Raw genomic sequence first — 22,472 nt, forward strand, 5'->3', positions numbered from 1 at the left:
TTCAGGTCCGACTAAGCACTGACTCTGGAAAAATTATTGTCCTTTGCTTTTATGCATGCTTTTACAAAGTAAATGGGAAAAAATGATGGGCAGTTAGGGACAAACCCTCTTAAATGTGGTTTTATGCATTAACCTCAAAGGTGGAAGTGTTTAGGCGTAATCTAATGTTATTCTCTGCCTGAATGACCATTTCAAAGATTCCAGTGAAATTAAAATAACTCACAAGATTTAGAACATGACGACTTGTACTTTCCCATTCATGGCTGTGTAGGAATTCAACAGTTTCATACATATTAAAGCTAAGATTTAAAGGTCTTAAATCTTTATCTTTGAGCTGCTGGGGTAACAGAAAGGACATAAAAAGATATGGTTGTTTACCTTTACTAGGCTTAGCAGTCTTCCTGTAAAGTGATACAAACTATTTGTGTTAAATTCAGTTCAGATTTATAAGTTTCAGCCTTGAGATACATATTCAGCAAGTAATCTGTTGGCTAAATAATTCACTAACTCTACTAGGAGAAGTAAGGTGATAGATTGATTTTTATCATTAGTAGTTTTTTTTCTGGAAGAGGGGAAGGAGATGACCATGGTATTATATACAAATTTGTAGAAGCCAAGAATAGAGAACTGGAATTGCCTTCAGGAGGGACAGTTGCACGGTACTGTTTGTTCAGTGGAACCACAGTGAAGCACAGAGTTCCACCGACATGTTTACTGCAGGTGAGCAGCTGAGTGAATCCTGTAGAAGTAGATTCCTTAAATTACCACGTTTCCTGTAGCCATATATTGCATCCACTGAGAGATGAAACTTTAACATTTAGTGTGCACTGAAAGCAAATAAAAATTCATAATTCTCTCCTGCTAAACATTCTTGCATGGGATTTTGTACTTCTGCCATTTTCTCTTTTCTTCTAAAGAGCTGGATGCTGAAGGCTCTTAAGTGTCCCTTTCAAGAATCCCAGCTCCCGGAGTTTTCAGGGTGGGGAGGGATGTTAGTTTCGGTTTTACATTTTGTGGTTCAAACTGAGGATAGAAAGAAAACTAAATGCTGGTATAAGTTAAAAGTACATGTGGTTCATCTACAGATTGCACATAAAAAATTTCTTCCTGTTTGAACCATTTTATTTTGTCAACTGAATTTAATATCTGATTTAAGGAAGAAAGGGAAATGTGTATCAAGGCTTCTCAAGTAAGTGTTCACTGACTTCTTAAAAATTCTACAATAGTAAAATGATTTACTGGACGTTTGCTGATTATATTGCCTTGCAGTATCATGAATAGACTGCAGATTATTAACAAAACCCACAAAACCAAACAAAACCCCAAAACCAAACATGAACAGAAAGCCCCTCCCAAACCAAACCCCAAACAAACAAAAAATCCTAAAACAACTGTTATTCATAAAAAACATTCCATCTTATAATGCTGGAGAGAATTGGAGCAGTCTTGTGGACTTGGAAGACACACAGAGAGTGTCCAGAACTTCTCTGAGGTGGATATAACTTTCCTTCTTACACTAGTGAGCTCTTACTGGAAAGAGGTTTAAGTGTGGATAAATGACAGTACCTACCCGAGGGTAGCTTGTTTACCTGGATTCAATGAACAGAAAGCAAATTGAGAACAACTTAATACCAAACACTTTATTACTTACGCTTGTTATTTACAGTATTTACATATTGCACGTTCGCTGGAATGTTTTATACATTTATTATATAAAGTAAATTAATGGCAGCTTGTGTTTGTGTACAAAATCCATGCTCCACTGTCCCAAAAAGTATGTCTACTTGGAATTACGTTCCTGTTTGTCATGCAGTTTGTACTCCCAGGGTACAATGTGACCCCAATGCAAGTCTGTTTTAACCAAACTTTTAAAAAAATTGCATAAGCATGAAGGGTGTCAAGTGACCACAACTACCGTGGAGCAGATCTTTAGTAGTTCTAGATATACAAACAAACATTCCTTAAAATTTTAGAATTAAGCAATAGAACATCAATTTTCTTGGTGAAATATTTGTGTTTACATAATTTTTGGCAGCATTACACATCAATTGTAAAGTGTGTTTTTAAGTACGGAGCATTAAGTACTACTGGCAGTTATGCTACTGTAAAGAATGTCAATCTGCAAACTTGATGGCATACAAAATGCATGTTAAAAGAATTATGGGAAGTAGTCTGTCAATCTGCAAAAATAAATCTCTTGTTCACAATGGAATTTGCTAAAAGGTAGTAAGTTCTATTTCCCTGTTGGTTTCCAAGGCACTTCTCTTGGTTCTTGGTGTTTCTTGTCATGGTAATAACATCTGGTGGATTAAAAGAAAGAAGAAAATTGCCTTTTACTATTTTTACATTCACATAGATGTGTTTTGAAATGTGTTTATCATGCTGAAAATAATAAAACTGGAGAATTCCATAATAACTTTTGAAAGATCCAGTAGCGCATTTCTGATTTAGCTCAGTTTGTATCAGCCTGGCTGTTAAATTAATGCTTTGTTAATCAAGGCGGAAATTTTGGAAAGCGTCCCTTTTTGTGGTGTTTCATTTTAGGTAGACAGATTAGGAAAATCCAGTTCTACCTTTCAAAAAGTGCTCATAGTTAAGTCTGGCCTGTTCTAGTGACTGCAGCTGTGAAGTAAAAAATTGAATAAACCTCAGGAATAGAATTAACAGATTGCAAAATTCTGTCTAGATGCCTTGGTGTCAGTCAGTTTTTGCTAGGATCTCGGAAGGATTTGATGTATCATTGGGCCCATTTGTGAAGAAACTTGGAATCATATAAACAAGAAACAAATAGAAGTAACTTTCCGAGATTTGGTCATATAAATATAGCTCCTGGAACATGCAAACACTGAGGCAGCACAAACTGAGCAGGAGCTGCAGTGGTTCAATTTGCTGGTGGTTCTAGTAACTCTTCCCAGAATAGTTTCTTGGAATGAAATCAAAACCATTTCTATGATACTGATATCAAAATCACTGATACAAAATGACAGGTTTCCACATTGCATATGTATGTATATTGTCTATACTCTAGAAATGTTGATTCAGAGGTTGAGCAGTGAAGGTTTTCAGACCCCTATTCCCCCAAACCTTTAAACCATTCTAAGAAAATGTTGTGTAACTGAGTATACGTATCTAGAAGTCCATCCTCTCTCCAGTTACTTCTGAGTTTGTTTTCTGCAACCAGATTTTCTAGATGGATGACCACTGAATGCTACAAGTCTGTCCACCCAGTGTCATGTCCTTCTAAGCCTGTTATTGTTCTTTTTTAGAAGTAAAAAATGTATGATGTCTTTTTAATCTACACAGTCGAAAGCCATTGCTCTTATATGCAAACAGATTCAGTTGAAGCTTGTGTGTCTCACAGCTGTCAAAAGTCCTTGTGGGAGATAAAAACCAGTGGTACTCTGATGCTAGAGTTCTGCTGATGACATTTTTCACAGTTAAAGCTTTCATATTGTCTGTCTGAATGTAGGTAACTCCTTCCCATGATCAGTGCAAAGTCTCTGATACTCTGAGTTTCTCTACATATTCTACTGCTTAAGTGTAATTCATAATAGAATCATTTAGATGCAAAGTCAGTTGGACTTGACATAATCCATTGGAAATCAAGCTATTGGTGCATACAGAAATACTTGTTAGTAGTATTTAAACATTTAGTTTTGCAATTTTTGAAAGCTGTTAGGAAATGTAATAATGTTAAAGAACAGCTTAATGTAATTTAGGGGTTTTCTCTGGCTTTGCAGATAGGACAATGACTTTTTTTTTTTCCCATCAGTGGAAGCTGATGTAAACTTTTCTTGCCTTGCACTGTCATCTAGCTTATTTTCTGTATGTATGGTCCTCCTGTACCCTATTTAGGCTATGATGTTTAAAAGAAATTAACATGCTTTTGGGTTGATCAGTGTGTGGTACAACTGGCAAGTTAAACACTGAAAATGTAATAAATAGTTTTTTCATTACTAATGGGAATATGCAGCTCATTGAGGGTGAAAAACACTGGATAGGATGCTTATACAGACCTGCTTTTGTATGGGTATCTGATCAAAAGCTCTGGATCTTAGATTCCCAGTGGTCAGGTAACTTACAGTTTTCTAAACCCCTGGCATTTTCAGAGACCCTTGAAAAGACCTCAGATTTTTAGCATTGATAAATCTGCTGTACTTTCTTTTAAATTTTTATTTCACATCATATGGATCAGTCTAGGAAAATTAGACTGGAATTTAGCTGAAGGGTGATGGGTAGTCTTAGTGGAGTTCCTGAACATGATTTGACTACAGCTTCTGTTGAGAGCATAGGTAACAATTCCTTTCCCCTCTTTAACTCAATTTTTAGTTCTCCTTTGCTAATGCAAGGAAAAATAAACACAAAAGCCCCCAACCAAACCAACCAACCAACCAACCCATGCAATTGTTCCAATTTTTAAAAGCACAAATGAAAGCTATTGTAAAGGCATATTACAGCTTTCCAGATTTGTTTCTGGTTATTATCTGTGCATGATGATAAACTCTGTAAGAAAAAGCTATTCTGTATGAGAAGAATTTAGTGGTATAAAGATCAATACAAATCTTAAAATACTGTGCCAGTAGGATTTTGTAGCAGAACCTCCATGTGCTTACATCAAAAAAATTCTTTCCTGAAGTGTGTGCACCCAGGTGGAAGTCTGTGATGTAATCAGAGAGATCCATGCACTGAAGACAGTAGAGCTCCTAATGTTCCATCTGGTGTTAGCCACAGACATCCCATAGTAAGCAAAACTACAAATTGCTGCTTAATAAAGTTGGACTATGCCACGCTAGTAACTTACACTGGCTGCCTATTTAATGCAAAGCAGTAGTTCTGATAAAAGTCTTCAGTTAGTTACCTTGGAAACTACTTCCTGGCGCCAGACACAGAGGTGACTGAACATGCCCTGAGAAGCTGTATGTGATGGATCAAGCTGTACATTCTAGAAAAAGAGGGTCTGCCTTCACTGAATAATACACAACTCCCTCATCTTAATTTCGCCTTCACTTTTATGAAAGCGTGTTACATTTCTTGAATGCACTCGATGTTACTCTGAATAAGAAACAGTGTAAGAGAGAAAGCAATCTGGTGTTTCCATTGTAACAAAACACTTGAAGCCAAATTTAAGTACCCAAATGTTAACTTGGTTTAAGAACAGTTTGAAAAATGGTGTATAGGAATGGGATATTCTGTGGGGTACTCTAGTTTTCATGTATAGGAAGTTTCCAACTTTAACTTGTATTTTCAGCCTTTTTCATGTACATTACTAGTATGGACAATACATCTTCAGGAGTTTACACAGATTTTTCTGAGTTCCAAAGGAAATTTCAGTTATCAGTGGGCTTTAGCTTATTAGGAATTTTATAAAGAATGTTAGACCTTTGTATGTACAAATATTAATTTTCTGTATCTGCTTCTTAAGGAAGGAAGCAACTAATAGATTTTTTCATACCCTTTTTATAGTATATAAAACCTCACTTTCTCTGCTTAGCCTGAGATTCCTACAACTTACACCAGTCTTGTATTTATTAGTGCAAAAGTGTTTGTCATTAGTTTTACTTTGTTTATTTGAAATAACTGTAGACGCTTTAAAAAAGGTAAAAAACCCCATAAAACTTGTCTGTATAGAAATGAGAAGAAATCTTCAAAACAGAGGGATGTAGTAATATGTGATTAATGCAGTCCTTAATTTTTGAACTAGTACTCACGGTACGAGGAGGTTTTCAACATATATTATGAGATCAGTACTGGGCTCTAGCAAGTACTGAAAGAACAGCTAATGGAAAAGGGAGGGCACCAACAGTAACACCTGCAGTTTTCAAACAAAAGCAGTAAAATCTGTATGACTGTAGCCAAACTGGCTGTGACAGATGTTGTCAAAGGGGACAGATTTTCAGATTCATCACCGTCTGTCACAGGAAATACTCAAGATCTGAATTGGGAACTTTATTTAGGTGAAGACTTCAGGAATTTTGTTTGTGACATTTCTTACCTACTGCAGATATGGACAACATTACAGTTGTAGGATGTATCTGCATAGGGTGGAACAAAGCAACCATGGAATATGGGAAATCCTAGGAAGCTGACTGAAGAACAGAATAAAAAACAGCATCAAGGACAGGACTCTTAGCATAGCTGTGTTGACCACAAGAAGGGGTTAGAGAATAAAATTAATCAGAAATGATGCTGGTGGCAGCCAAGGAATATGGCCTGGGTTGCTGATTGGAAAAAAAAAAAAAAAAAGACTACTGAGTAAAGTGGTAATACAAATCTGTTGCTCTGGCTTCACTCATGCAATCTCAACTGTTACTGGGCTGTTACTGGGTCCCTGCATTGCTCCTATCTGTGGGACAGGCAGAATGGGAACATACACTAAAAAACAAGAGAAGATGGAACCCAGTTATATATGTGTAGGGTAAATGAGAAAAAGTGAAGGCTCCATAAGACATGTTGTACTACAAACCCACACATGGGCCCACTCAGGTATGTGTTGTGACAGTCACAGATGTCCAATTCCTGTTTTCACATCTTATTTTCTTGTTTGATCTTAGCTCAGAGTTTCAATGTCTTGTGTGCTTTAAAGCTGTGATAGTCCAAAATGCATTTAGTGTACAAAGGAAAACAAGTCTATTTTTTTTTCCTTTAACTTGATCTCTAAACATGGATAGATGTCCACAGATCTGAAAAATCCACCAAAACTACCAGTTTGCCAGGGTAATAAGTCCATCTGTAGCCCAGCCCACTTAAAAGCCTCCAATGAAATGAAAATCAGATAATGAGCAAAACAGGAAACCTAATTTGCTTCACACAAATTGAACTGATGCAGTAGAAAAGCTTTGAGGAGAAAAGATGATTAATCTTATGGAGACATTTATGAATCTCAAAGCATATGTGGTAGAGAATAGTCTGTCCTTCTACTAACAGAGGTTGCTTAACAATTCTACCACTACTCATTTGTGTCTGTGTGGAGAATAACAGAAGTGGAGTTGTTACTGACATTGCAACATGCCTGGTAGTTGAGCAAAGGTGTTTTTTGAGAGATGGACATTTTTAAATAGACTCCCAGCTTGAGATGTGAATTACTTCCTGTTCCTTCATATTACAAGTTTATGTTTACATGACAGGATGTTAAGATACAGATAAAACTTTCTAAAGACAGGGAGAAAAAAATTTCCTACTCTGATGTATCCGCTTATTGGTAATAATACTGACCTATTTGCAAAGTTAAACAAGTTATATCTCATTTATCCACACTGGATAGAGAGGATGGCTTGTAGCAACCTTTTATGAAATGGAATAGCTCCATGATGTTTTCCTGCAGTCATCTCTTCTTTAGACTAAATAATCCCAATTCCTTTAACTGTTCTCTTAAACTTTTTCTAGGCCTTTGGTAATCCACACTGCTCTTCTTTGGACTCTTTTAAGAAGCAACAATATGTCTTCAAGTGTGGTGCTCTTAATTAAATACAGTATTCCAGAAACAGTGATTATTTCAGATGTTTCATAAACAATTATTTTATTTATAAATTCCAGTATGTTGTTTGACTTTTTTCAAGTGTAACATAGTTGACTTGTTTAGTTTGTGATCCAGTACAACCCCTATGTTTTTGACAAAACTATCTGTCTATTCACAAAGTGCCATGGATTCTGGCATTCTGGTAATTCTGAAGCTGAATACTCCTACATGACTTCATAATTCTGCTCTTTAAAATTTATCCTTGTTTTAAACTATTCAGCTTATTTTCTAAGATTATTTTAATTTCAAGATTGTACTGTATCATGGTTGCTTCTCCTACACTACTCTAATCCTTAAATATAGTATTCTATCATTCAAGTTATTAACGAAAGTATTGAACAATATCACACCCATAATGAAGCTGTGTGACGCTGCTTAATACATTTTTCCAGTTTTGACAGTGAAACACTAATAACCTAATTGTGTATCTTTTTCCAGTCATTTTTACATTTATCTTGATTACATTTCCCTAGCTTGCTTCTGAGAATGCCATGCAAAACAGTGTCAGTGCTTTAAAAAAATAAACTAAAATGCTTAATATTTATTATTTTTTCTCACTGATTCTCTCCACCATAGAGTTAAAATATCTTGGTTTGACAGCATTCGTTACTGACAAGTCCATATGGTCATTATTTATCCCTTTGTCTGAGGTCATATTTTTGTCTCAGGTAAAGGTTGAGGACAGAATGTGACTTAGTCCTTTTGTATTCTTTTCTGACAGTTTCCTAAAAATAGGTCAGTTGGTTGGCTTTTTATTTTGGTGCATGATGAAGTTTCCCAAGTATTTGTGGGAAGTAGGGGTACATGTAGGCAAAAAAGGAGGGAATTAACCCATAGACATGAGAGGTGAACACAATGAAATCCCAGGAAATCCGAGTAGCTTGAAGTTAGTTTATCAATGCTACTAATAATACATTTTAATTGAATTACTATAAAGGCACCTGCAGCCTATCTACGTTTATAAAGCTTTCATGTGTATAGCTATGTATATATTAACTCAGACTAAAGAGTACACCATAGATGTACAGCTGCACACATAAAAGGGTGGCTGCTGCTCCTGATACAGGCAATTGTGTACTGAGTCAACTCTTGAAAAATAAGCCACAGCTGTAGAGTTTTGTTCTATAACAACAAATCACTATCTGCTAACTGTATGCTGCTATAAATAATTCACAGATGATGCACATGGACTTTTATGTAATGACTTCCAGCAGGGGGTACCCTTTCCTTGATGCCAAAATTTGCCAGATTAAGCCAGTTACTTTAAGTTGTGTGAGAGGAGAATACCTTAGCTAAAGGACAGTTGTTATTATATGCCCATAAATTCTCATGTATGAAGCACAACATCCTCTGCTTTGCTATGCAGTGGAATGTCATTACTGCTAAGAAAAAGCTTACCTTTATCCTTCCATGCACATTGGGCTTACTGCCAACCGAGTAAGAAGCCTGGCACATCTTTTATAGTCTGTCATGAAAAAAGAGCATAAATAGATTACCAAAGTAACCAATTTTGCCTTTAAAAATCAACATTGATATCAGTGTCAAATTAGTATTGTAATAAAGTTTAATGAATACCTTAGTTTGCAACAGAATAAAAGTCAGCTCCTTAGACTTAGAAATGCAGTGTGTAAAAACTGTGTAACTGAAAGCCATGTCTAATGGCACATTAACCGTGCAATTGACTTTTGCATATGTTCCATCTGTAAACAAATAGCATGAATGTGCTTGGAGGCTCTCCAAGTGTTTGTATGTATGAAAATTTATATATCTGCGTCTGTGCTTACATGCAGGATCTAAACATGTGACTGTAGTATCTCCATACTAGAGGAAGAGTAAGTTGTGCTCATCCACCTTTGAAATCCAGCCCTCAACGAACAAGGCTATCAACTTAAGTAATGCCATTCTCCAGTAGATTTTCTTCAAATTAGACAAATAACATCTAGTCATAGGAATGTTAAGTCCGGCCCAAGTATGTGACCACATCACAAACATTCATAACTGTATCAAGTTTCATCTTAAAACTAGTAAAACTGTTTTTTTCCATAGTAGTCCTATTGTTAGTTGTTCATACCTTCTTCTTTTTGATGCATTTGTAATAAGGGACAGAACCAATGCAAAACTAAATAAATAATCAAAAGGGTTTTTTCTTCATTAACATGACAAACTGAAAGCAAGTATTGTGAAAGCTGGTTATGGACAGACAGAAAAATAAATTACTTTCCAGGTGTCAGTGCTATTACGGTGTACAAAGTACTAGAAAGTATGCCAACAAAATTCTTTTGTACTGGCTACCACCATGTTGCAGTCTCATAGATGCTTTTAATTTCTTTGTTGTTTAGCCTTTGAATTTCTGCACAGAATGAACAGTATTATTTGAAGGCAGGATATTATCAAAAAGTAGCATCATTCTGTGCATGAAGAAATAAGTAGGCTGTCTATGTCATTTTCCTACAAGAAAGTTACTTCAAAAGATGCTAGTCAGTCCAGTCCAGTAACTGATGTTGATTTTCGTTAGGCATTATTTCATTAATGAGTAACTACATCTAATGTTTCCTAGAGATGCAATGTTAACAATCTCTAACTCACAGCATAGTTATGCTATAATTTCCATTCATACCAATTATCCCCCATTATCCAGACATGATATTGGTGGGTATGTCACTTGTCAGAAGGAAAAAGCTAATTTAGACTTTAAGACCAACTACTTTATAGCTTCACAGCTTGGAGCTGTGCTGAGCCAAATGATGTTTGTATTGTGATCCTTATGAAAAAGGTAATATGACCATTTGCTTGTTCAAAACAGACAAGTTATGAACAACCTGTATCTCCACCCATATAAACAGAATGTGATCTGGCTAGCTATCATCTATCAATCCCTATCTTTCCAAGGCATTCCTAATCTGAAGCCTTGCAAACAGGGAAAAAGTCCACAATTCTTACCAAATATGCCTTTAAAGTTTATTGGGCTGATATATTTATTAATACTTGAAACTTGGAATCTGTAACTCTTGTTTCTATTCCCAGCTCTGCTACTGACCCAACTGGTTGACCTCAGACAAGTAAAATAAAGTGTGCTTCCATTCTGAAAAGGCTGTACTAAAATAGCATCTGCTTACTCAACAGGTCCACCTCAGTATGAATCTAGAGTCACATCTACTGACTGATAAATGTCAGTGTTTGATTTGATTGTCTCTGTGCTGCCAACAGTGAAGAGATATCATAAACTGCATTTTCTTATTTGTGTCCATCAGCACTTTTTTTTTTTCCTAAGCCTTAGGAAATTATATTTTTGTAATTCACGGAACACAAGTGTTGCAAAGATTCATTGTCAACATCACTGATAGATTGGTAGCTGAATAGTTAAAATAGAAAATATCTATAAAATATGTTCTAGATAAATAATCAATGAAAAGGAAATAATCCCACCTGGATTTCTGATCCTATATAGAATTTGTAGCACTAGAAAGTAAATATGAGATGTTTCTGAGAGGAGTCATGTTCCTGTGAAAAGCAAACACTTGGTTTGGAACCCAGGAGGCATATACTTCAGTACCTAAGGACACAGTGTTTACAGCCATTGTACACAATGTATTTGCAGTGAAAAGGTTCTGTTTCCATTTTTCTCTCTGTAATGCTGATGCTGTACTGTAATACTGTAAAGAATACTTAGTATATTTTAGAGCACTCAAAACTCTTCATTGCAAGGAATGAGTTCTGACATTGTATCACTACTGGTACCTGACAGAGCCATTAAATTTAAGTTTCCTTTTGTTTTAGGGAAGTTTCTTGTTTTGTCACTTACATGCTGGGATGGTGCAGTCCCTTGTATTGTGATAAAGTCGATGAAAATGTTTACTACATTTTGGGCTAAAGTAGAGTGGACCTGAAATATAAAGAAATAATAAGTTATGAATTAGCACAGGTCACAGAAAGAGTAGTGCAGCTTACGGTATGTACTTGAAATGATGGATACCAATGCAAAATTAAAACATACCTGTTAAATGCTTTAAGAATTTGTCTTTCATCCTCAGATCTCTGGGTACTATTTCTGTTGGATAGAAAAAAAAAATAGTCACTCTGCTGCACTGGAACTCTGCTTGCCAAGCATAGTATGAGGACAGGGAATATTCTGTCCAGCAAACATCACCACTATGTCTTGACAGGTACACAGAGGTCAAAAGCCCTTTGCATACACTAGGCCACATTTCAAGCACTTGTTTTACATAGGAACCCCTATGTAAAATGCTCTATGAAACACACGGTGATGATGAAACAATGTCTCTTAGATGTGTGGTCATTAATGATGACAGTTATTAACTAAGAGTCAGATTTTAGCTCTCTATGAATTATATTATCAAGTTGACCTAAATTTAAATTCTTCAAGAAATTTTAGTTCATGGTTGCTCAGAAATAGTGTAAAGATCCAAAGATTAAACTCAAGTTTGGGGTTGTGTCTTCTAATTCTCTTATGCAAATGTGTCCACTATTCTATCACAGGTATGTTTGTACAAACACTCTTCTGCTGTAATCATGGAACTGGATTGATCTACTTACAGGAATCTTTTTTTCCTTCCCCTTTAGCAGTAAATAAAATTCACAGGAAATGATTCCAAGCAAATTGCTCTCTTCTGGCTCTCTGTGTTTGTGGTTTACCGCCTTGCGTTTTCTGTTCAGCAGATGGCAAAATGAAACTGGTTTACTGAAATCCATTTTAGCCCTAACACTCACTTGTGACTTCCTGATTTACAGCTATCTTTGATTGCTTTCCGTTACAAACTCTATGCTGATAGCTTAGTGCTGATTGTGTATGATACACTACATGGTGCTTTATTTATTTGACCATAAATGCCTGAGCAGCCTTTTTCACTCCCCTGGTACCTCTTATCAGATATAAAGTGAGAGAGTATTTCCATCCAGATCTGATTCACTTGTAAGGTTAGACACTTCTCGAAAGTCATTCTTCATTTACTTCTAACTTTAGTCAGTGTAAGTAAAATTGACCTTATCCAATTTGACCTAATTATGTCATGAAGAGCATTAAAAACACACATGCTTCACTCAGAAATTTCTCATGGGACCAACTCACTGGGAAAGTGATGCCAAAACTGAAATGAAAGACTCTTAACTAGTAGTTCCTTTTCAGAGTTGCTGGGAATAACTCCATTATAATAACAGAATGAAAAATCCTGCCTAGGAGTCAGTAACAACACTACCAACTAATCTGCTCTGAAGCAGGTTTATTAATCAAATAGATAACTGTTCAACACAAGCCAGATGTTTCACACCAATATGCTGATGTAGGATGACCAAAAACTATGCCCATGTTCCAAGGTGAGATTTAGAGTTGTGCAGATCAGGGTTCCCTGCTTAGTCTGGCCTCTTTGACTTTTTAACATTTATAAAACAAAATGTTCTCCCTGTGATGATCTTAAGCGGAACAAAATTGTCTTCCTTTGTACATTCATTAATCATCCAGATAGAGAAGCAACATTTTCATGACAACTACCAATAAATGCAAATCACAAGGATATTTGAATATGAATGAGAATGAAGAAAAGGTACAATGAAGTTTTATGAGATCAATAAAGACAAAATAAATAGCACACAAACAAAATGAAAGCCACGTTGGGAAAAGGTGAGTAGGCATTTGCTGGAAAATACTCAGTCACTTTCAGTAGGAGGGGTAAGATGAGCAGCAGTAATGCTGTAGGGGCTTGGGAGTGACAGGGAACAGTAAATTAGACATGGCAGCAGGAGAAGCCAAATCAATTTTCAACTGGATGCACAGAGGAACATCATGGAACTGAGCAGTAACTATCCATCACTGTGTGACTGGTATGACTACTTCTGGACTGCTCATACAGCCTGAACATCTTACAAACCAACCTGGGCTTTCACTGCAGGTTAGAGAAGAGTCATTTACATGAACAGAAGTATGACTGCAGGAGTTTCTCAGATTGGTCACAGCCTCTACAGTGGCAGAGGAGTACTGGTTCAGTTCCCTAGTATTTTAAAGGTGCTACCTCTGGAGTACAAAAGGAACGAACAAGCAGGCGAAAAGTTCAATGAAGCTGAGCTTCAGGAAAGACTTCTAGATGTGGAGTCTTTAAGGACATACTATAGTCCTGCAGGGGAATTCTTGCTAGGGTCATTTCCAAGAAACACTTAAACCAATCACATTATAATAAGTGGTAACCTTCCAGGAAAAAGAGCGTTTTCATCCCTTGTTTCTTTGAGCTCATCTCATTTCAGTCTTTTCCCTTATTAATAGGTTTTGTTCAAAGCCACAGGAAGTTGGACTTTCAGTTGAGTACATTATCTAGAGCGTAAAAGACTCTGAGATGTGACTGGAGGTTTTCTACTCTGAATTTGCCATCTGTGTCTGTTTCTGATACCAAAGGGAACCTGCAGTATTTTGAGTGGTGAATTCTTGATATAAAATTAGTAACCTGATGTGCTGTCTCATTCACTAAGGCACTCTAGAGAAAAAGATCTCCTATGTCATGGACTGTGACTTACCAACTCTCTGCTCATCCTGGTATCCTCCGTAGTCAGCCACTTCCCTTCGATCCAAGTTATAGTCATGCTTGGAGAAGTACTGCACCCCACTTTCCTTCTCCAGGCGGTACCTCTTCAGTTCCTGAATGATCTCCATGATCAGATTTAAGAGACTCTGCTTGTCCTTCAAATCTGTGGAGTCAGTTTTCTCTTTGCAATATCCTGCTGAGAGCATTAAGAGTACCAGCCCCAGCAGCCCAGGAAACCTCAGTCCACTCATTGCAGTCCGACCTGAAGAGTGCACGAGGGGATGAAGAGGAAGGATCTGCTGCTGTGAGAGGCCTCCTGTTTCACTGGAAGAGAAAATCGGGGGGGTGGGTCGAAGGTGGGGAGAGTCGTGGGGATGAAACAGGAAACATTACAGGAGGAGAGAGCGGAGACCTCTCCGCAGGTTACACAAGGCAGGGGCGCAGACCGCTCCGGCAGCCCCGCGCCTGGCAGCGGGGGGCTGGCGGGGCGGAGCAGGGCGGGGGGTCCGCTGCTGCCCCCGCTGCCCGCAGCGCCCGCCCCGCGGGCAGAGCCGCCCCAGCGCCCGCCCGGCCTCCCGGATCCGAGCCCGCGGGAGGGCGGGTGCACAGCCTCGCAGCGGGGACGGGGGAGGGTGCCCGGCGGGACCCCTCGCCCGGCGCCCGGCGAAGCAGATCGGCGTTCCGCCCCGCCTCTCCCCGCCCCGCCCGCGGCCACGGAACGGAGCAGCGCGGGCGAGGGGCCACAACTTTCCCCGAAGTTTGTGCCGGAGAGCCGCGGCAGCTGCGCACCGAGCGGGTCCCCACCCTCGCTGCGGGGCTCGGCGCCCGGGCTGCGGGCAGGAGCGGCGGGACCGGCGGTGCGCGGCTGGGGGGCAGCCGTCCGGGCGCAGGGAGCGGCAGCGCCAGCCTCCCCTTTCTCTGTCCCTTTTCCCAGCTGGGGGAAGGAACGCGGGCGGCCACGGGGAGCAGCCCGGAGCGGCGGCCAGCTGCATCCCCGGAGCCGCTCTCCTTCGGACGGCTGAGCGCCCCGCGCACGCACCGCCCCGCGCACACACCGCCCCGCACTCCGCGCGGCGGCTCTGCCCCGACAACTCCGGCCGGGTCCGGCGGGGCCGCTCCCGCCTGCGGGCTGTCACCGGCCCCGCCGCACGCAGCGCTTCGGCCCCGCGGGGCGGGAGGGGTGCGGGCGTGGGGAGGGAAACGGAGGGGAAGGAGATCGCTGGCCCTCCCCGGCCACTTTACCTGTCTCTCAGTCCCAGAAGCCGAGGTGTCTTCCCCCTGGGAGCCGCTCCCCGGACGGCAGCAGCCCGCGAGTGGTGGGGAGTCCAAGTATTCCGCGGCTGGCCCGCCCGCCCCCCTCCCGTCCCTGCGCTCCCGTTGTATCCACAAACTACTCCATCGCCGCCAGCCCCAGCGCAGCCGCTTATATAGGCTATAGGATGGACATGAGACGGCAGATAGTATCGACTTGGAAGTGGGTGGAAAACAATAAAAGTCCACTTGGCAACCTCGGGAGCGTCGCTGCTCGCACAAGCCCCCCCTTCCCGCCCTCTCTCCCCTCCCGCCCCGGTCCCCCCCGTCCCTCCCCCTGCTCGGCTCTCCCGAGCAGGGCTCAGTCACTCTTTCGCCTCTCTCCGACGTAAGGAGACGGTCCCAAGTGTGTGTGTGGAGTGGGAGGGGGCGGCGGCGGGAAGATGAGGACGGGGGGGGCGCCTCGCCCGAGCCTTTAATTAGAAACGCGCTGAGGAGCCTCTGAAATATTGATGTCCCTGGCGCAGCTCCCGTCAGGCAGGTCCCGGGCCCGCGGCCGCAGCCCCGCGGGGGGCGGGCAGGGAAGCCTCCTGTTTACCGGGAACTCCGGGCCCGGCTGCGGCGGGGAAGGGGAGGTGTTGGGGCGGGGGCGAGCTGCCGGAGAAGGCTATTTCTGCTCGCGCCGGCCGGGAAGCCCGCGGAGAGGCGGCTGGAGCGGATCTGAGTGGAAGGAGTGAACAGGCGTGCCGCCTCTCTCGCCCATTCTTGGCACGGGCGGTCCCGGGTGGCGAGGCGGCTTCCTGGGCTCCCGGCGCGGCGCTGCTTGGAAGCGCTCCCAGCGGGGCCGGGGGAGGAGGACAACGAAGGCACTGCCACCGGCGGGAGCGCCCTGTCCGCTCCCGCAGCCGCCGGCCCCTCGGCAGAGGTGACAAGCAAGCGGCGAGCGCTGAGCCCGGTCCTGCAAGACCCCTCCCCAGAACACACACACGCGGCCGCCCTGACCGCGGAGCCCCTCGGGGCGTGTGGGGGGGAGGGGGGGCTGAAACACGATCCTGTTGAACTTTCCCTGTTTACTTTGATTGTGTGGATAAACCTCTCCCTTGGCAGCCGAAACGGGCAAACGCGGAGCTGGACCGCGTGTTGGGCGCGCTTCCCAAGCCCCGGGAGGCGGCGGACGGGAGCGGGCGGCGCTCGGGGCTGGGGCCGCCGGCAGGTACCGCGCCGGTCCCCTCAGGCAGCGGCCACAGCGGCCCCCAGCGGCCCCAACCCGCCCGAGCGCCTCGCGGCCGCCGCCAGGCGGCGCTGTGGGTCCCGCCGTGAGGGACGGACGGGCTGGGTAGGGAGGGACCCCAAAGACCAGTTCCAACCCCCCGCCCGGGGCAGGAACGCCTTCCGACAGACCACGTTGCTCCAAATCCCGTCCAACTTGCCCTTGAACATTTCCAGAGACGGGGCATTCGCAACTTCACCCACTGTATGTGTCTTAACTGCATGCAGTTGTGTTCCCCAACTGGTTTATTATTTTTACCTGTATTAATCGATTTATCTTCAAAAACGGCATACAAATGGCACATATGTCTGTGACAGCATGGGCTGAGATTTTTGTAGTAACAGTGAAGGTACAAAACCATTAATAAAATACCTGGAAAAATACACACCACATGATGAAGAAAAAGACCCAGAGGCAAGACTGAGCAAGACAGCTTTGTCAAGAGTCCAGAATCCTACCTCCTCTTGGCTTCATGGTTTGTTTCCAGACAACTTAAGGCTCAGGGGAAAAAAGAAATTGAACAATCAGTTCAACAGTGAGAATGAATGTCCTATTGCATGACATAACTTGGTATGGCTGTATTTACATGTTAATCATTCCAAATATTGACACATTGGGGTCACCTATTCGGGACAGAGAAGATGGAAAACAAGCCAGGCAGTATACAGCCTGATATTCTGTTCCTAAGATTACATTTCAAGTAGTGCTTCACCTGAAGTTATCTCTTTGGGAAAAGGTAGATACAACTGCAGAACTGAAAGAGGAATTCAACTAAACACCTGGACAGATTCTCCCCTTCCTTACAGCTACAATTTCCGTGTTGTTTTTGGTCATCATCCCATAAGGAAGGAGCAGCCTGTGTTTTGAGTACACACCAATTCAAGTCAGGAATGCAAGGCTGCGCCTTTCCTAGTATGTTAGATATACCCAGACATGCCTGTCATGTCTGGCACAGAGACCAGCTATCAAGGAACGACTGGCAAATTGTTAAATAATGTAACTTTCTTCCTTTTGAAGAGACATTGGACTTTATCAGGAACTGCACTAATCCCTCTTACAAGGTAATTCCACCATGAGTCCAGGAATGGGATAGCTGGAACTGGCCAAAGACACACCAAGGAAAAATTAACATTGTAAATATTTGAATTCCAATGCTCAGAAACATTCCATTTAAATTTACTAATACAGGCGTAGACTCAAAGTACAATGAAGATGTTAACTGAGAGATGAGATGAGATGAGATGAGATGAGATGAGATGAGATAGATGAACAGTTGATTGTCTTTTTTTGCATGCAGAATCTGATGCAAGGGTTTATTCTGATTTGTTTACACTGAATTATACAAAGATATATAATAGCTCCCATGTCTTCAATGGAGTTGATTGAAATTCCCACTGACAAGTTTAGGACGGTAATTTAATATTCCAACAGGTTATATTTTCTGAAGTATGTTTTCTTAGGGGTCCATCTAAGCTAACCATCTAGGTGATAACCACCTAAATGCTATCAAGTTCCTACTATGCAATATATTGCCAAAACTGCAATCCTCAAGCCTTCCACGCACTCCTGGTGTGACTCTTGAGGTTTCTAAGGTGAATAGGTGCACGGTTTGCCATGACCACGCACAGGTTCTTGGACTTCTTCCCTGGATACCGGGAAGTGCCTTTTGTCAATGCTTAGCAGCCGGGATGGTGTAGAAAGCATTGTTCCAGGATTTACAAGATGAAAGTTTTAATCTCTTCAGGCAGAGATGAAAGATGAACACACCTTCCCTGCCAGGATGAAAACCTGTTTGCTTTCTTTGAAAGAAGATGGAGAGGGAGATATGAAATTCAGTCCCAAAAAGCAACATGTACCTGGGAGAGCAGATCACTAGAGGTACTGCTATGCAATTAGTATTTTGGCTTGTCCCAGAGAGGTAGTTTTAATTTAAAGCTGGTATTATTCTTTTTGTCTTATTTTTACAGGACATCAAGTCAGTTAACCCTTCCACAATCAAAATCTATACATACATAGATCTATAATGTTATTAAAAATGCCATATCTTTAAAGTAAACTTCATGGTCCTCAGATTAAGGACCTTGTGAAATAAGCATACACAAATGTGAAGAGCAAATGCAATATTTGGTGGATAGTTTTAACCAGTGCATTACTATTTTGCTGTTCCATGTTCCCTTGGTCATTACGAAACAGAGACACTATATTTGGGATTTGGAACAGTTGCCGGGCAGAATTTCTAGCTTTGTTAAATAACACACATTAGCCACTGTTTTCACCAATTCCATTCTAGTATGCCATGCTAAGTCAGTAAAGATATCTTGACTTCTTTTACTTACATGGTGTACATGAAAACAAGAAAATGTGTTCTCTTTGGTTCTGTCGTCTAAGACTGGTGAAATTTTCATGCTAAGAGCCCTACAGTTTCAAGCATGCTCTTGTTTCAGCTGATTATAACAGACATAAGGGTTCCTATCTATATTTAATAAAAGCAAGTGCAACATTTTCTGAAGTGATTGCAGAGCAGAGCTGATTGTCTAAATCAGGCTCATAACCAATACATGAACTGAGCGTATGCTGAGGAGAAAATTCCAATGGACATTCGTATGACTAGGCTAAAAAATGCTTCTTGCATTGCTCTTTATTGACCTCAAAACCTAAAAAAATATTTTGAAACACATTTTTTTTCCTTAAACATCACATCAGCTTACAGAAGTCTTGGTTTAAAAACCAGAATTTTCACAAAAGAAAAGCAGTATTTAGTCTTCAAGTTGCACATCAATCCTAGTAGAGGTTAATATGATGGAATGATAATTCCATCATAATGGAATTATGATGGAATGGTAATTCCAATGGTTAATATGATGGAATGGTAATTCTCTTGGATGGAGTGGGTATCAGTTGGTTGACGTGGCAATTGGACTTACAAAGTGTTGACCACACACGTGGAATCTGCATGTATGATACTTAATTTTAAAATCTATATTGAAAGATATACACACTCATCTATCAGATGATACTTTCCAAAATCTCTGCTCCAAGTTATGAAAATGCAGAATATGTTTTCAGTATAATGTATTGTACATAAGTATGAAATAATATTTATGCACCTGGCTCGGTCCTTTCTGTGAGCCTCCAGCTCTCAGAGGCAATGCCCAGTGACAGCTGCTGGGGAGAGTAAAGATGAGGCGTTAAGAATTCCTGCAGCACTGAAATCAGCCAGAGAACATATATAACTAGAACAAAAACTTCAACAGATGTTAAGGGTATTAGAGCCAATTGAGCATTTTAAGGGCTTTCCCCACTTCCTACCTCATTCAAATGCCAACAAGATTAAAATCCCATTAACCATCACTGCAACCAAAACTGAAGAACTTTGATAGAGTTCCCAAATGTTTCATCAGAATTACAACCAGGGCCAGCTTGATGTTTGGTAGTAAGTTAAAAAAACCACAACAAAAATTCCCAGCAAGATTTTTGGCTAGAACTTTTCTCTTCCTGTAAATTCAAAAGTAAAAACAGTTCTGAGTTGGCCAGTGCGTCAGTTATTGAGCCAGTTTCAAGAGTATGTTCATTCATCTTTGGAGTGCTGCACCAGTGCAACAGTGGTGCACCAGTGCAAAACTCCTGTGGAAATCTTACTGAACCAACAGGAGGAAATTTAAGCCTTAAAATGATAGTCTCACTTTTTTAGTTGCCTTTCATGATCTTCAGAGTACCCCCTGAAATCTCCAGAGATCACTTCTCTGAATTACTCTGTATTTAGATTTTGAGAGATACTTTCTTTTGCACAGTAAAGATAAATGTCTCAGTGAAACAAGTCAAACCTCTCTTAACTGTAGACTATTGCCTACCTACAAGAAGATGCAAACATAGACCAGACCTTGAAGTTTTAAGCAGGTAAGGGAGGGTGGGGAGTTAATGTCACTCTAAGAAACTGCTGTCCAGGCCATAAGCAGCTCTATAACTACTGTGCAGCACTGAGCCTACTACATATGGGTTCACTGTTGACTCCTATATGTTCTCTTAGAGTTATATAGGTGTAGCCACAGAAACTCCTCCCACATCAAATCAAGATTACAAGTAAAAGCCCTAGTTGATGTCTCATCAGATGATGGAATGCATTACATTTTCTCGCCTACTCTGATCTTTCTGTGCCAAAGGAAAGAGAATGGCTTCAGCATACATAAGAACTCAGTAGTTTTAGAGGCAGAGTAGCTTTGTCTTTCATCCCAGCCATGTTTCTTATCTTGAGGAGACAAGTGGATTGCATGTGTTTTTTAGAGCCATGTTTTGATAGTGTACTCTAAATTTGAGAATGTTATCTTACATTGTGTTTACACCACTTAAAAAATTTATGCTGAAGTGCCATCTCAGGCAACATACGGATATCCCATATGACTCACTATCAGCATCTGAATGCTAAGCACAAGCATCAAGAACTTTAAAAAGCAGAGGAACTTCTTTCCTTCTGTGGGTCATCAGTAGGCAGGCCCACTGCTCATTTAGTGAGCAGACCCTGTGACTCCCCCAGTGGAGAGATGGATGATGTTTCACAGACCAGATGTAGAGCAGGCCTGTTGGCCAGATTGTATTCCAGAGACCACTTGTAGGCAAGCATCCCCTTTGGAAGATCATGTGCCTATCAAAGCTGCTAAGGGAGAGAGGGGAGTTAATCTCCTTGTAGGAAGCTCTCTTTCAGGCCATAAGCAGTTCTACAGCTACTATGTGGCACTGAGCCCCCTACACATGTGTTCACTGTTGACCATGGGTTCTCTCCTTCCAGAGACCAGCATTTCAGTCCCAAACTGTACCCAGGCAGCCTCCTCATGACCAGCTTCATAATGGGATAAGCTGCTATCCACAGTAAAGGAAGCAAGTTTATTTAACAGCAACAGAAGACTACTAAGATCTGTCTATAGATTTCAGACTTCAACTTTTAGCTTTTCTTGATTCTGCACTTGAAGTGATACAAAGCTATGAAAATGCAGAATATACTTTCAATATAATGTATTGTACATTGACTAGGCCAGGGCAGTGAATGTTGTCTCTTCTTGTATGGAAATTGTGCTGTTCTTTACAGGAGAGAAAACATCCTAGGTCAGCTGAACTGCGGGAAGTCCAGGACCTGGTATACACAGGATACATCTGCAGGAGTAAATATAATGCGGTCAAGAGCACGGATAAAGTCTGTGGCACTTAAGCCAGCTGGCACAGGATAGGCCACATCCATTCTGTCCATCCTTCTTACTGCCAGCGAGAGGACAGCCTTACGCAAAGTACTCATTAGGAACACTTTCTGGGCTGCCTGGCTTCCCAACAGTACACAGGAATCGATCAGGAGAGTTGTCACAGACTAACCACGTGCCAGGGACTGCCCTAACAATTTAGCAGTATTGATGGTTGGGTTCCAGTGCCAGGAAACCTCCCTGGCAGTGTTCAGGTTCCTCCTCTGGGCACAACCTGTGGGTCCCACCCATGTTGCAAGGGGTAGAGGCAAAAGCTTTGGAACTGCTACTGGTTGGTAGAACTGCCAGGAGCTTATTTTGCAGCACAGCCTGATTGGGAATAAAATAAGTATCAGAGTCTCGGAACTACAACAGCTTCAAAAAGCAGCTTCAGAACTTGAAATCAGCTTAAAAAATTAGTTCCATCTTTATGGTCAGGCAACTGTACACAGCTTCCACTGGAGGCAGCAAAGAATCAGTGCAAATTGGGCAGAATCACAGTGAAATCAACATAGTTACACAACAGAATAAAAAGGGACTTTTCTTCCCCTCAGGTCTATTGTCTTTATAAAAGCAAGATCTTTTAGACCTTGTATGGCAATGGCCCAAATTTGTTAATATCTTTAGTTTTTGTCCTAAAGAAAAGAAAAGGTTAAAAAATAATTTTATATGACCTTTACAAG

At 41.3% G+C, this 22,472-nt stretch overlaps 1 protein-coding gene across 3 annotated transcripts; it reads right to left on the reverse strand.

The window, feature by feature from the left end:
• Nucleotides 1-1,468: 1,468 nt before the first annotated feature.
• ALKAL2 (ALK and LTK ligand 2) lies at nt 1,469-16,444 on the reverse strand. Of its 3 annotated transcripts, none has more exons than XM_032681295.1 (6): nt 16,369-16,444; nt 14,036-14,367; nt 11,511-11,564; nt 11,319-11,399; nt 8,915-8,981; nt 1,469-2,300 (listed from the first exon to the last, which is right to left on the reverse strand). In XM_032681295.1, the coding sequence occupies exons 2-5, from the start codon at nt 14,292-14,294 to the stop codon at nt 8,917-8,919; spliced, it is 459 nt and encodes a 152-aa protein (XP_032537186.1). In that variant the 5' UTR covers nt 14,295-14,367; nt 16,369-16,444; the 3' UTR covers nt 1,469-2,300; nt 8,915-8,916. The 3 variants fall into 3 exon arrangements, with proteins under 3 accessions (XP_032537186.1, XP_032537188.1, XP_032537187.1); XM_032681297.1 differs by lacking the exon at nt 16,369-16,444 and adding an exon at nt 15,286-15,534; XM_032681296.1 differs by lacking the exons at nt 1,469-2,300; nt 16,369-16,444 and adding exons at nt 6,022-6,086; nt 15,286-15,381.
• Between the last annotated feature and the right edge of the window lie 6,028 nt (nt 16,445-22,472).

The sequence above is a fragment of the Chiroxiphia lanceolata genome, chromosome 3 (assembly GCF_009829145.1).
Source record: "Chiroxiphia lanceolata isolate bChiLan1 chromosome 3, bChiLan1.pri, whole genome shotgun sequence".
NCBI lineage: Eukaryota > Metazoa > Chordata > Aves > Passeriformes > Pipridae > Chiroxiphia > Chiroxiphia lanceolata.

What these genes read in the sequence shown, in the direction of transcription:
- ALKAL2 (XM_032681295.1), bottom strand. Translation starts at nt 14,294, where the DNA reads ATGAGTGGACTGAGGTTTCCTGGGCTGCTGGGGCTGGTACTCTTAATG. An exon ending in ATTCTTAAAGCATTTAACAG is followed by an intron (nt 11,400 to 11,510) that starts GTATGTTTTAAT and finishes TTTATATTTCAG; the next exon opens with GTCCACTCTACTTTAGCCCA. An exon ending in GGACTGCACCATCCCAGCAT is followed by an intron (nt 8,982 to 11,318) that starts GTAAGTGACAAA and finishes TTTTCATGACAG; the next exon opens with ACTATAAAAGATGTGCCAGG.